This window comes from Uranotaenia lowii, chromosome 3 (assembly GCF_029784155.1).
Source record: "Uranotaenia lowii strain MFRU-FL chromosome 3, ASM2978415v1, whole genome shotgun sequence".
NCBI classification, from domain to species: domain Eukaryota; kingdom Metazoa; phylum Arthropoda; class Insecta; order Diptera; family Culicidae; genus Uranotaenia; species Uranotaenia lowii.
In genome coordinates, this window is record NC_073693.1 from 102,708,971 (window position 1) to 102,725,034 (window position 16,064).

Here is a 16,064-nt window from a genome sequence, read left to right on the forward strand (position 1 = left end):
ATTTTATAAGTAATGTTAAAAAAATTTGCCCCTTAATTTATGCAGCATAATTTTCCATCTTTCAATTTTAATTGATATTCGGCCTTAACACATTAAGGACCGCGATGTTTTTTCTTGAATCGCGAAGAAATCTAAACCAAGAAACACCGAAATTCAGCATTGTATATCTCAGAATTAACTGGACCAAAAGTTACAAATTTAGTATCTTTGAGCCACCGAAAGTGTTGTGTTCAATTTTGTAGGTTCCATAATTAATTTTATATTAATGTTGCCAGAATTTTTTCAACCCGCATCCTGGCCGGGAAAATCCTGGCAATTTGATATAAAAACCTGGCAAAATCTGGGCATTTGATTTCAAAATTGACGACCGAAAATCCTTTCAATATCCGGGAAAATACCCAGAAATTACTCAAAAAAAAATCAAGAAAAAAATATTGAAAAAAAATTTATATCAGCGATCATCGACAGATTTTAAAACGTATTTTAGGCTTACAAAAAACTTTTCATGATTATTTTTATAACACTTGTTTAAAAAAAAACGTTTTAGGGGCACAAATTTGAAAAAAAAATTGCAACACAATTTGTTTTTTTTTGTTTTATTTACCAAATAAATAGAATAAGTCCGGGCAAAATCCGGGCATTTTTCAGTGAAATATGGGCAACCGGGCCGGGCCGGACTATTCCCAAATTTTGTATTAAATATCCAGGCAAACCCGAATAAAACCGGGCAATCTGGCAACCTTATTTTATATCATTTGAGTTTGTTCCTTTTTTTTTTTGTTTCGATTATAGTCGTTTTACCATCTTTATGGCATTCGCGACTTTATCAACGTTGCAGTTGGCGGATCGTTATTGAAAAACTTATCCGGTTCAACTGTGTTCGATGTTTACTCTTGGGCTCGAACTCGTGGACATCTGCTCAGGAGACAACAGACTTGCCAACTTAGCTATATCACAAGCCCGATTTGAGTTTGTTCCGAACTGCCTTAGCAATTGACAAACTTGCATTTGTAATTATTATGAAGGTGTTTTGTATCCGTTATGATCAAGCAAACTCGTTAAAACCGTAGAAATAGAGACTAATCAATGTTACCCCAAAGCATCAATTTCTTAACATAAACGAAATCGATTTTTAAATCAAATTTAAAATAGTCTAATAAATTTCTGCAACCATGTTTTACGTTCATAGGAGTCCAGTACTGGTTTTTAAAATATGAAACATTCCACTTTCCCCTTAACAGAATAAATAATTGAAAAATATTGAAAAAGTGATCAATCCTACCCCGTTTTACGGTACCAATAAGAACTTAAGTTTTTTTTTTTTTTAAATATGTCTTTATTTGTACCAATTCATCATTACATTTATATTACATTATTACATTAAATTAGGTGTTCAGTTCAATGATGAACTGTCCAGAGCCCTATAGTTTATTAATCACTATAATTTATTTATTTGAATTAATTTTGCTGAGTGCAATCAAGTATTTTTATGTAGGAGAACATCCTGTAATGTCAAAAAATATTTTAAACTTACTACTAAAAACTAAAACTATCCTAAATTAAAACTAATTATAGAGAGAACGAATCTCTGCGATGGAAGACTGCATCGATTTGCCTCTGAAGTTGGAGATGATTTTGTTGGCCATCTCTCGATCGATTCAATGCCTGCAATCCGATGAAGATCTTCGGTGCTGTGCCAAGGTGGAAGCCGCAAAATCATTTTCAGAACCTTGTTCTGAATCCTCTGGATAGAACTTAAGTTTTTTACTGCATTGAATGCACATCAGCAATTGAATGGGCTGATTAAGCTCTTACCGAACTGTTTAAGGAATTTGAAACATGAAACGGAAAAGCTTCACATTTTGAATATTGAACATGGATTGAACAGATTCATATTTAAATATTCTAATGATTAACACATGACGTACTTATGAACTTCGAAAATGAATGGATGGATGGATTTACACTTGTACACCTGAATCTCGCTCTGAAAATTCAATGAAAAATACAACGAAGAACTTGTTCTAGTAATTTTACTGAATCAGTATCACTTACATCTTCTTCAAGCCTAATTTAACGGTTGGCTCCAGCCAAAAATTCTACAATCATATCAAAATCACACCGGCAACTGATTGTCTCCATATTCAAAATCTTACACACGCACAGCCCACGGATTATGTCATGTCGATTAAATAGGAATAGTCCCGCAAATCGTTGGTGAATGCTTTACCATGCTCCAAATAGCAATGATTGAATTCGACATAGAACACAACTAAATAGCTGTTCACCTTCTTCTGCAGTTAGCTGGCAAGGTACAACTGTTGTTCCGGGAGGTGCCGCGCTTCCAAGTCGGAACAAAATTAGCTACTTAGTTCTATATTTGTGCTTTTTCTGTTGCTTCTTTAGTGCGCCGTTTGATTCAACACCTCCAACTCGAACTCCACGGCCCGGATGATGGTGTGGCCTAAACAAAAGCTTGGCCTTTCTTGCGCTTCATGGCATATTTTTGTTTTCGATACAAGAATCTGCTCAATCGGACACACTGAGCTTGCTGGAGAGGAATAATCTGAAAGCTCAATGGTGTTTAGCTTAATGGCAAATGATCCGGATGGTGATCAAAGGAATGTGCCTTCTTTTGGTTGCGAAATTAGATTAATTTCAATTTCCCTCTTGGGAATTTCTATCGATTGTTTTACATTTCCGTTTAGAAATTTATAAGACCCTTCTTTGGAGATCAGAGCAGATATTTTTTTCAATTTCTTTTGAGTCCTATTCGAAAATCTTGAAACTTTAATTCATTCCTTCGAAATTATCTTTTCTCGAAACGAAATAATAAATCAAATAAAATTTTTTGAATAAGTTCAACTGAGCTTAAAACATGTTTGAGTGTTTGATTGGTGTTGTCATCGTTAATGCAATTTTATTTATTTGTCTCTTCTGCACTTCTTCTGATAGGCAGTTTGGCGGGTGTGCTACCTACAAATGATGGCATTAAAAGAATGAGAAGAGGAGACATTTTTGTCGCCCTAGGCGCGGGAAATTGCTGATAGAAGATCACGCTGCGGCGGGCGCGAGAATCGGTTCTACTAGGCTGCACCGAGAAATGATGGGCGCCGTTAGACTTTTGTTTGGATCAGGTGACTTCCCTTCAGTGTTTGACATAGTTTTTTTATGTTGCTAGAAGTATTTTTACCGCACGATGTCGGCGCCGGGAATCGGTATGAAATCGAAGCGCATAACCCGAATTCAAGCAGAGGTTATGTGGGTTGAACAGGAACTAACAAATAGCGACATCAATTTCTTTGGGAATACCCTCCTACTCTTTTAAAATTGGCAACTTCTTGGAAAAAAAAACTTCGAGGATCTAGCTACGTATAAAGACCTAAATTCGCTGCTAGACGACATCGTTGAGCGTATCAAGGTCATGAAGGCTTGCCATATTTTTAGTAGTAAAACATCTTCGTCAATATGTAATAACAACAGTTAACAAAATTTAAAAAAAACGTGAACATTATTGGCTGATCTATATTTTTAATCTGAAATCGGGCACTGATCGGAAAATGAAATTCAAAAAAATCTCAGTAGAACAGTTTTTAAGTAATGCTCCAAATATGAAATTTTGGAAAAATTTAAAAAGAAGGGGAGATAAGAGCATAATGGCCACCTTAAGGAAAACGCTTATTTGACCATAGAAAACAGCTATAATTTGAGACTTACTTCATTTTTTCGTGTTCAGACACTTAAATAGTATATTTCCTAAAGGTCCAAAAAGTCGATAAAAACGTTTAAAATGCATTTTTTTTTTTGCCAAAAGCTGAAAATCAGTCACTGTAGGGCCATAATGAGAACACCCACTGGGGCAGTATAAGCACCATTAATCGAGGCACGATGAGCATTTTCCACCGTAGAATCTAGCAGTGAATTCAACTCGATGAAGTCACCTGAATTATAGAGCTACAGCTTGACCTGTTTCATCTGACGACTAGGCCTATTGGTTAGGTTTCCGAGTGAACTCGAGATAGATTTCTGGTCGAGGTGATTTTTTTTTATTTTCCATTCTTGATCGATGCATTTTGCACTAAACGGTGAGTCGTAGATCCATCCAAAGAAAGCAGTAAAAGAAAACAATCGACCATGAATGGTTATTGAAAAAAAAACTCGATCAGAAATCGAACTCGAGTCATTGTACCCCGATCAATTGCGCTCTATACGCCCTCACCAACAAGTTAAAGTAAAAACGCGTTTTAAAATAAATGATTATACTGACACATCAGAAATTTAATGATGGCGAAAATTTAGGAACAATGTGTACATCATATTGCAGTGCGTTTCTTATTGATTAAGATGATTTAACTCTCATAAGAGCTTATTTTCCGGTGCTAAAAAATTATAATTTTTTCATCACTTGAGAACCTTGTTGAATTATTTTTAATATTTCAGCAAATATGATAAGGGAATTTCTTTTTTGCCAAAAAATTAATACTATAGGAACTACAAAACTGTTCCTCATGAAAATTTATTTGAGAAAATTCGAACTTTCGCGGAAAAGAGAAGTGCCTCATATGCACTGGGTGCTCGTTGTGTCCTCATCTTCCCTATATATAAAAGCCCTCAGATCCATTGGTTTACTTCAGAAATATTGAGTATCAGTTTTACATTTTTATTTAATAAATATTAGCCACATCATCAGGCCACATAAAATAGAAATGTCGAATGGGCTTTTATAATTTTAAAAGCTTTGTGCATTCCAGTTTCGAGATATAACTGAGGAATCAAGTATCCACATGGATCAAGTATCCTCATTCTGCCCTAATGGAAACATTGGAAACATGGAACGAGCATTCGAAGGATTTTTTTAAAATATTTCTATGAATACAAACCTCATAGCTATTTGTTTGCAACAATATGAAAACGATAAACACACTAAATAATCTATTTAATATGTTCATTGACACGTGCGTCGAGATGAAGTGCTAGGTAGAAGAATTTGTTAAGAAATGAAGAATAGACGGATAGACAACAGGTCCAGGCAGCAATATACAATCCGTGTGGAGCACATCTCTCAGATATAAGCTTTTTTTGTCGGATTTAAGCTTTTTTCTCGGAAATAAGCTTTCATCTTCTATGCTCTCAATGCAAAAAAAAAGCTTAAATCTGAGGAAAAAAAAAGCTTAAAACGTGATTCACCAGCTTTTATTTAAAAGATGTTGGTCACACGATACATAGACGAATCCTATATCGTTGCCGCACCCTGATCCTATGAAGCTCATCTGATGCTTGCATTGATCAAATGTTTTAGAAAAATGTGCCAAATGGAACAAAACATCTAAAGAAATTCAAACAAAAAAAATTTTTTTTTGAGTTATTAATCTTTGTTTGAAAAATCTTTCAAAATGTTCTTGAAGATATTATTTTATCACTTTAAAATTTAATTCTCACACGAAAAAATTGCTATAAAAATATTTATTCCTGTATGTCAATCGTTAAGTATAATATGAACTTCTTTATGCCATATTTTCAAAGTAATAGTAAACTCTCAATTTTATTTAAGAAAAAATTTTCTAAAATTTTTATTATGAGTTCACTTGATCCCTCGATCGAGTCCAAAGAGATACACTTTTTTTTCTGAACGAATGTTGATCATTGCTAAGCACGAAATTAATAATATTTATTCAATGGCGAATATTTATCCTATAATTTCCTGATAAAAAGGACTCAAAAAAGGGCTGATGACAATGAATATAAGATAGTAGTAATATAAGATAGTTAGTCTAGAGAATAGCGTTCAACTCTTCTAAGCCAGAGGTCATGAGATCGAATCTCGGTGACGTACTCTTTCTGTGGGTTGGTGGTTTTAGCATTTGTAAGATGCTAGCCTTCATATCCATGAAAAACGTACGGCTTAGAGTCAAGTAAATTAGATCTCTTCAAAGAAAAATGAAGTTTCACTGAGATCCTATATGTGCGTGTTTGTTTTTTTTAAACTAGTAGCAAAAATAATAGATTCAAAGATGCCTAGCTCTTAAAAATTTTCACATAAATGCCAACGGACAATCTTTTAGCAAACCTTAACACCATCTTCTAACAGAAAAGGTCAACATTTCTCGATATTTGAATTTTTCACTCGTACCCTTCGTTCCGGGAGGTTTAAAATGCATTCTACTATGCTTTTATTCAATTTTGGAATACATTTGCAGAATGCACTCTGACATAACTTCACCAACTTTTGGAGAAAAGCTATGCCACTGACTCAATTAAATTGAGTACCTGACTCATTTTTGTGCATTCAGATTTCTCAATTAAGAAAAAAAATCTTCAATTGTAACAGAAAACTTATTCGTGTTGCACATCTCGTTGAGCTTGATTATTGTTTCCAAATTCCATGGAACAGTGCTGAGGATATAGGGATTAAGGGTTGTGATGATGCGGCCAGTTTTTTATTTTTATTGGGATCCTGATTTATGATATAATACAAATTTTTTCTCAAAGTCTTAATTTAATTTCGTGTAACTCAATCAGATGCAGATTAATTTTATCTAGTATTGTATGTTTATCAAATTTTTTTAACCTTGTTTGATTTTAATTGATCTTGTTTTAACTGTACCTAGTTTTATCTTGTTTCACCATACTTTACCTTTCTATATCTTGGTTTGTCCTGTTGCCCAGGAAATTCAAATTCTACCTGTACCTGTAACCTTCTTTGTTCAATATGCGTATTGTGGGGGTTTCATGTGATTTTTTAGTTATTAACAGAATTTAAAAGCTAAGCGGAAGCCGCCATCTTGGATTTCAATATAGCGTCGAACAACAAACTTCAACTTCTACTCGTGAGGCTTTTTCACTCAATATTCATATTGTAGGATTTGCTTGCCAATTCCAGAAATTTCTCAAGGAAAAAAGGCTTTCAATACCGAATGATCACTCTGATACCGAAAAACCGTACTAATTCTGGAGATCCAGGACCACGTAGGGAAAGACCCCAGTGTGTTTGTTGTGCAAATGAACCACGCACAACTGCTAGTTATTTTCGACCATGTAATATAAATTGGTTTTTTTCTAATCGTGTTTTACTGAATAGTTACATTTCTGCGCAGCATTTGATGGTGGCGCTTTTTGATTTTGTCCGTCGATTCCCGATAGAGCTCCGAATCTTGTAATGGATAATTTTTAGTAGTAGACAATCTATTAGAATTCTTTTTGCCTGACACTTATAAACTGTGAAATGAATAATATGGCCAAAAAAGTCAATGAAACTTTTATCATTAGATTTAGCATGATTTTTGCCAAACCTTAGGGCACCCTGATTAAAGGATCAAGTCTCCTTTTACTTTCCAAATATCACTTTTTTTTAGTCCCCCGAAAACGCTTCTAGATCATCTGCGGGTTCATGTATCGATCTTACTTTTGTAGCATATAAATTTGAAATAACACGCTGTCAGAATATACAAGAGACGGCGATCTACAAAACTTTTCCAAAAAGATATGATGAAAATAGGAAAAAGGGATTTTTTCCCTACTTGTTAAAAATCAAATTACGATATCAATCACTTCGGGTTCCACCATCGCTGGTGTGGCTCTGTAGAAGAAGTTCCACATGTTGCATAAAACAGATGCTCTCTCTTTGAAAGTCAATAACGGCGCCAGCCACGTCCTAGTAGTCAATGAGTAGATTGGAAACAAGAAAAAGGGATGAAAGATCTATTTTGTAAGAGAAGTAAGAGACAAAAATTTTGCAGTTCACATCTGATTCTTGCAAACCCGATCCATTTAAGATTAAAGTTTGAAATTTAGCTCTTGAAAAAAAATGCAATTCAAATAAAGTTAAACAACACATCAAAGAAATATGAAATTCCCTGTTGATTTTATTAAATGGAGATTACACGTTTTTTCGTTTCCAAAGATTATGTTATTTAAAATTAATCATTTAAATTCTTGGGATGATTATTTTGAAGTAAAAATAAAGCTTTTGGACCAAAACTTGCAAAATGAACTCAAATTTCCCTATACCTACATTTTTGTGATTTTCAGCTTTGATCATCGATTGACATCGATTAATAATTTGAAATTATTTAATTAAATTCAAAATTAAAATTCTAAGTCTACAAACTTTTTTGATTTTTACATCTTGATATTTTTGTCTTGATTGTCAAACCCATCTACAAACTGAATCTGAAATTGAAATATCAATACTGAGCTAGATTTTCGGTCCTATATTAAAAATTTAAATATAGAATCTGTTTATTTTGAATATAAACAAATAAGTTGTATTTGTTTCAAAGCTATCCATCATGAATTTTAAATAATAATGTTTTGGATTTCAATCGGATTTGAATATTTCAACACTGATAAGCTGATGTAACTCTGGGCTCCCTTTTCATCAACCATCATTTCAATAGTTAGTGATTATACCGTTGATAGTGATGGCGCTAGTAGAATACGAAATGCTCACACAGGAGCCTATGGTTCGGGAATGATGAGCTAGATGTCGCCCAACATTTCTGGGCGATAAAATATTCTTTCGTTTGCTTAGGGAATTACATCAGTTTATCAGTGATTTCAATCGTTTATTTTTAATCCGACTTGTAATTTGAAGCTATGAATTTCAAATGGAAGTTAAATGAAATTTTCTTTCAAATAAATTTTGAAAACTTGTACGATTATATTGAAATGAACGTTATTCTAGCACGTGACAAAAAAAACGAATCTGATCCTGAATTTTGAATCCCTGGTATGTTTGAATTCGGCATTAGAATTAAGTTAAGAACTATGAATCTAATAGCCTAGACTGCTTTAATACTACTCAAACCTATTTCAATGAGGTATTATTATCTTATTCAGATATAGCTATGATATCAAAATATTCGTTAAAGTTGTTACGAAAAATCATTATTTCTCATTTGATACAAAAATATGTTTTTCCTGCCTCAATTTGCTTGCTTGGAAAGCTTTTATTTGAACTCTGAAGCTCTCATTCCTATACATACACCGGCAGATCGAGGTTCGAATCTCGTAGCTGTACCCAAGCTTTTCAAAAGTTGTAAAAGTTTGAAACATTGCATGAAAGCGTGTATGCAAGACTCAAATTGTATTTTTTTTAGTGGTCAATATCCTATCAGATTGAGTTATAATCTTGATTTAATCAAAGGAAGGTACATTGATACAATTCAGTTATTCTTGCATGGACTTTTTGTTCAAATTTGAGATATTTTAACATACTACGGTACTTATTTATATCTCATTTCGCAATTAAAAAGTTGAATATCAAAATATCTCATCTTGATATAATTTTGTTTTTCTCTTCTAATCGAGTTCATGTTTTTATTTCTACTTTACTTAAGCAAAAAATAGCCCTCGAACAGCACCCTTTTTAACAAATTTGAAAAGATCGATTTAAGAGATAGGTTCTTCGACTCTGATTCTTAGGGAGATCAATCTTGAGACCATTCAGCTGAATTGATCTTGTTGATCGATCTTTTCCTGAAGATCGAGAGAGATTTTCCTGATCAATCCTACGAATGCGTCAATAGCACTTTTGTTTTTTAAATTGGGTCGACCACGTTTTTATGGTTAGTTGTAAATTTGATGATCAAGGTGGTATTTTATGTGTAAATGAGAATGCACTGATAAAAATTTTCAAATATGCATGTGATATGTGAGATTTGGATTTACGGATCTTGGATCGATCTCACTTATATCAATGAGAACTTGACCTATCATGTTTGTGTTAAATAGGTTGATAAAAAATTAAAATTTATATTTTTATGATCTTGTAACTTTTTTGAGAATCCTATCCTTTTGTTTATTTTCTGTTAAAAACCTTGCCTCGACAAGCATTCCTTTGAAAAAAAGTGTTGAATGAAATTGATCCTTCAGCTCCGATTTTTTATATGGATCGATCAAAGAACAGTTCAATAGTCAATCGAGCAATATGAACGAGACATTTTTGTAGAAAACATTCTCATTTTTCCAATACGGATAATAGAATAGACAGTTCAAGTGTAATAAGACATCAATATTCAAATGACCCGTGCTGTATGTATGTATGTATGTATGTATGTATGTATGTATGTATGTATGTATGTATGTATGTATGTATGTATGTATGTATGTATGTATGTATGTATGTTAAACCCACCAGTGGCTGATAGGACTTTCGACCCGAGGCGATACGGGAAGTCTCGATCGCACATTCAAATATTGTTCATGCTTAACTCATCAACAATAATTGCAGTACAACCAAGGGGTCCGTTACCACTGGCTTGGGACATGTTTGACTCATCTCACTCTCTTCCAACTGTTCGAAACAAATTAAAATCCTAAATAGGTGCCTGAGTAACCTACTCAAGATTCCAAATTTGCCGAGCTACTCCGGCTGGCTTGAACCCACAATCCATTGTATATCAGTTTTCCGCTCGTTTGATGCCCTGTCCTATCCCCCACTAATCCCCAATAGAGTTAAGCTATTTTACTTTATAATCAATCAATAAATACAAAATGTCTACATATGTTTCACATATTGTTACCAACTGCATTTCAATTTTAGAATTGTTATTTTCCTTGTTATGAAATAAATATTGAGAATCTTTCCATTTATGCATGCCACATTATTTTTAAGTTATACAAGTATGATGATCTCTATACGAGAAAACAATAAAACATAATTTAAAAAAGAAAATAAACATAGAAATCAAGAATGTCTACCTACATGTATTAATCGCAATTCTTTTGTCTTTTAAAATTAAATTTAAATTAAAAAATGAAGGATTCTGACCCTTTTACGGGAGGAATCAACAACCATACTGCACAGAATTCAAAAAGTAGTCAAGGTCGCAGCAAGCGTAGCACTACCAGACTGCAGTTTGACAAAAGCATGGAAAAGAGAAAAAAACCTCCCAATACCGGCGATCGCAATTATTTACCTATTTTTCCAATTTATAATTTTTATCAAATCTATTATCACTTTGATACAAAATTCTATATTATTCACTAAATAATCTCCACTTAACACAGATTCATTTGATAACAGAATTGCAGATGATAACTAAGAATAATGCAAGGAACGAGCTCACCAATTTCTAAACAGCAAAATCCGCTAGCAAACACTCCCAGCAGGTATCTTCACACGATTTGAATGAGATCAGATGGAGATCTTACAGAGAAACTTTTACTAAATATCCTGTGATCATCTTCCTTGAGTTTTCCCAATAAATGATTTAAGCACTAAAGTTTTTTTTTTCATTCTTGAATTGCCGCATGCATCGCACTTTTCCATTCCGCTCATTAATCAGTTGTTGAAATTTATGGAGGATTCTTAAATAACAGCACTTAAATCATATTCAACTTTTGAACAAACGGTTTCACTACCGTGTCAACATTAATTTAAACGAATTTGATAATCAGAATCCTGAAAATCCATGAAATTTCTGTAAATTTTTGGAAAATATTTAAAGCCGAAAAAAATGCGTGCTGACGGTTCAGCATACGCCTGCTCTTTTTCTCAATATTCAAATGACCCGTGCTGAACAAAATTTTGAAATCAAACGCTTCTAAATAAATTATACCCGCTCATTTTCACCATCTTTCATTACTTCTAACTTTCTAACCATCTATAAAATTTCATTATTTTAAGATGTCCCTACTTAAAAGCTGGGGGAGGAAGACTGAAATTCGCTGTATCGTTTTCTGTATCGTTTTTTTACTGTTCGGCGAAAAGCCAGACATTGTTGAAAAGATTTGTAATCGTTTAAATTTTAACATTAGATGATCAGTTTCGTGTAGCGAGTTGTCTAGGTGCTAAATTTAAGTCTTCTGAATGAATTGCTGCAGATTCAAAAGTAAACATTGAAATCGAGCATACCAGCTAGATTATCCTATACCAGTCTGGTCTGTCAGCTCTGTCGTAAATATAAACTTTGAATTATATAAAAATGTAGTTCGGTCCATGGGAACTATCCAAAATCTAAATCTGTAATTTAAGCTATTTTTAAGAACGATCATTAATCAAACAATTTTTATTTGTCAGCTTCAAAAACTTCAACGAAATTTAAGCGACTCAATACGCCTGATTATGCAAGAATTTGCCAGAGCAAAACAAAACCTAATTGAATCATTGTTTTATTCAAAACAAGTGGTTTTCAGCATCAAAAAGGTTTTATGAAAATCACTAAATAAGAAAGTAAAATTTTAAACCTTCGCACTGGTCGGTAGATTGATGAAAGAAATTTGACGTTTGAAAGATTTTTTTCTTTTTTTATTCAGTCTTCCTCCCCCAGCTTAAAAGGACATCACTTTTAACCGATAAAGCCGATAAATTTAAATAACAAACATACATTACGGTGAATGATATGATATGAAGAGATTATCATAAATATTCAAAACTTTCGTCGGTTTCCATTGATAAAGAAGTTAATCTTGTGAAGATTTTTAAGCTTTTTTTAGTTTTTTGGGTCATTTATTCGTAGAAACAGCTCAACAGTAACTTCCGACCAAAACAAACGGCAGATTTTAATTCCTGAACTTGAAGCTAGTTCAGGAATTCAGTTGTTCATAGAAGTATTTGCCATAAAATTTTTATTTTAAATGACCAACATATTTGATAAATCTTCAGTTTGATAGTTTATAAAATAAGCAGAAAATATATATTATGTTAAGTAAAAAACCTGATAAATTACGTACATTGTTTAAGAGCAATGAAAAAATTGTTTTAGAAAACATTGTAATTGATCATTGAATAAATGGATTTTTTTTATTAAAAAAGAAAACAAAAAAAAACAAAAGAAAAAACGTATCTATTTTAAGAGTAATATTTATAAATTTCAATCTATCCCTTTTCATTTGACCTTAAAACACCTTTAACAATATGGTCGCTCAAAATATTTTTAAAAAAATTGGCGAAAATTTCAAATGTATGCAACGTTTATGTTTTACATCTACATATGTATATTGTTACTTAACATTGAAAACAAAGTTATCATTAGGAAATGCGATAAGTTGGGAACGCCTAAAGAAAGTGGCTATAGTGTTTTATTATAGGCAAACAGTTAAAAAAAAAACAACATAAAACCTATGACGAGTAATTTAATTATTAATTCGAAAGGCGACTTACCTATTATCCACCTTCATTCTGACCCTGATAATGTGTATGATTTTACAAACTAAGTCTGTTCTTCCGTCCTTTCGATTACGGTTCTTCGTCGATACAATCGTCTTCTAAGTACTAGGTTCGCGTAAACTTTGTTCAAATACCGAGATCACACTTGTCGCTCGCAATGATGATGCTTGCCATTCATCAAATCAAATTTATCATCACCGACAACACCGACATCAAGCAAAATGCAGAAAGAATCCGCAGTTCAAGCCCTCTATTCTGTAAATTCTACACATCTGAACGAAAAACCACCAGATGAAGAACTCTTATTGTCATCATTTCTACAACTTGGCTTGTCTTCAAACGTAGAATGGAACTTTCTTCGTCTTTCAAGAAAGAAGGTTCTAGCTCTAGATTTTCTCCCCAAAGGGTAACGTAATTTCAATTATCACTGAGGTTTCAATCTGCTTGGAACGGAGCCGTTTGTCATTTCTTGTTGCCTGGAAGTGAGTCGAACTTGTTGACTTCCCTTTTGAATTAAGTTCAACCTTTGCGTGTGATGTCACTTTGGTTGGGCTAGCTAGAACAAATTTCGTACCATGCCGTTCGTCGCTGTTGCTGCCATTGAAGTTTCTTTTTTTCGCGGTTTTCCTCTCGCGTGTGCCCACAAGTTTCACTGCTGCAGGTGCCAAAACGCCGACCCAGAGGTGGTTGGCAAATAAATAAAGAATAGCCTGAGACCTTAATTTATGCGACCACTTGCCATGTGCGGTGTTACTTTTTTTTAACCAACAGAAGGTACACACTCAAAAAAAACCGTCGTCGCCACCCACAACAACACACTTTGGCCCTAGATCGCGTATGGCTAAGTATTTAGTATATTGTGTGTTATTACACAACGACCTCTAGCCAGCCAAGCGGAGATTTTCCAATTCGGACGATAAACTGACCGCGGACCGTCAACTGTTTTTTTTTCTCGAGAGGATCTACCACCCACTCAAGAATGCAACCACCGATCGAAGAAGAAGGAAAAGTGCTTCCACACTCGGCGACAGCTGAGCACGAACTGTGCCGCCCTAGGGGATGAACCACTTGGAAGAAGCTTCGATCAGTAGACGGTAGACTTTCCACACCCACAGCCCACCACCAATCACGTCAAGATCATTTTTTAACGATGACGATGCCTAGAACTTACAGAGGAAAAGCTCCGAACTTGGTCCGATCTCGGAGCAAAAGCTCTCCGTTCGCACCAAACATGGGTGGAAAAACCTTTTGAGGGATGAAAACAAACGCTCTCACGCGATCACCAACACGTGTATTTGAGACATTTGAGAGACTGTTTACATACCTACTAAGATGTTTGGGCGATGGAAAACGTGTTTCAACTGTTTTTTGCGCCTTCTTCGATTCTATTTTGGTGCGAATCGTTGAAGCATAAGAGCATAAATACACGTGCTTCCTTTGCATTTTACGAATACCTATGTACCTAACTAGCTGCGTTTGGGTCCCCCTTGCTTAAAGAATCATAAAAGCTGCTTCTGCTACTGGACCGCTTTGAACTAGATTCGGTTGTTTTGATTTTCATTACGTGTCGGTGGGTGCGCGAAAAAAGGCGAATGAACAGGGGTGTCACTTGAGGCTGGTATGGGTTAAGCACGGTTAAGTACTGCAAAACGCTGCCAAGGTTTTACATATTCAAACTCTAGGAATGTAGCTATCACCGAAATAAGTTACCCGAATTCTTAATGATCATAGCTTTCACCTTTCACCTAAACGAAATGGAGGCGGTTTAACCCATATAAATACAAATCATCCCGAATCATACGCCATCTGTCGGGGGATCGTCAAACCTTAGTGCTTCACCAAGATAAAAATACACGTGATAATAAACAGCCCTATTGAAAACTGCCTTGGTTGAATCACCTTTTAGTATTTGTAATGCAATCTAAATTATTTTCATTTTTGTCTTTGTGAAATTGTTTATTCTGATTTACTGTATCAGAATTAAAGATCAATGTTGGACAATCAATCGACTGTTTTTTAGGTTAATAGTTAAATAAATAGTTAATTAGGCAGGGAAAAGCCCCCAAGAGTTGGTCGCCTTTTAAGACCATTCTCCCGAAGGCATAAAACCTCACATTTATTCATATTTTTTTCCATTCATTCTGAATCGAAAGATTGCTTCAACGGAAATCTTTCACTACTTTAACTCCTATTCAGAAGGAGTTTCAACGAAGGCCCATGGAGTTCAACAGTGTCAAAGCAGTTGAATTGGTTGAAGGCCAGCCCAAGATACTTAAAACTTTTGACTTTCTCAATCACTGTTTGACCAACTTGTAGTTGATTGGGACAGTCGAGATGCCGGTTAGTTGATTTGAAAATGACATATTTGGTCTTTTCAAAGTTTAACGACAAAAGGTTTGCATCGAATTAACTTTGAAGTGTATCCAGATCATTCGACATTTGGGATATTATTACGCTTACGTCAGAGTGTTCATATGACAATGAGGTATCATCGGCAAATTGTCTGGGTTTGCCATGCAAGCGAAGTTGGTTCAAGTCGTTTACATACAAGATGATCAGAAGGGGTCCCAAATTGTTACCTTGAGGAACTCCAACAGGCAAGTGTCCTAAATCGCTTGTCGGTTGGTTAAATTGTACGAACTGTTTTCTACTTGCTAGATAACTCGAAAATAGGGAATTCGCTGTACCCCTGATTCCATGCGCATCCAGTTTTTAAGCAGTATTTTGTGATCGATCATGTCGAAGGCCTTTTTAAAATCCAGGAACAAAACTCTCATGAATTTGCGTTTGTCAAGGGCGTTGTGAATATCGTCAACTAGTTCGGTAGCAGCTGTAAGAGTACTTGAACCTTCTAGGAAGCCGTATTGGTAGTTGTATAAGAGATTGTACTGCTTGCGGAAGGAACTGCGAAACCTAGCTGCTAGAGCTGCTCTAAGATTTTACTGAAGACCGA

General features: G+C 34.5%; 1 protein-coding gene across 4 annotated transcripts in view; it reads right to left on the reverse strand.

The window, feature by feature from the left end:
* LOC129757087 (uncharacterized) overlaps positions 1–14,139 on the reverse strand; it is a 125,128-nt gene extending 110,989 nt beyond the window's left edge. For all 4 annotated transcript variants that reach the window (XR_008739614.1, XR_008739613.1, XM_055754207.1 and 1 more), the window contains exon 1: positions 13,106–14,139. Coding sequence is in view for 2 of the 4 variants with exons in the window: in XM_055754207.1 (XP_055610182.1) it covers positions 13,106–13,122 (17 nt within the window). In the remaining 2 variants the exon portion in view is untranslated. The remainder of the gene's footprint in view (positions 1–13,105) is intronic.
* Between the last annotated feature and the right edge of the window lie 1,925 nt (positions 14,140–16,064).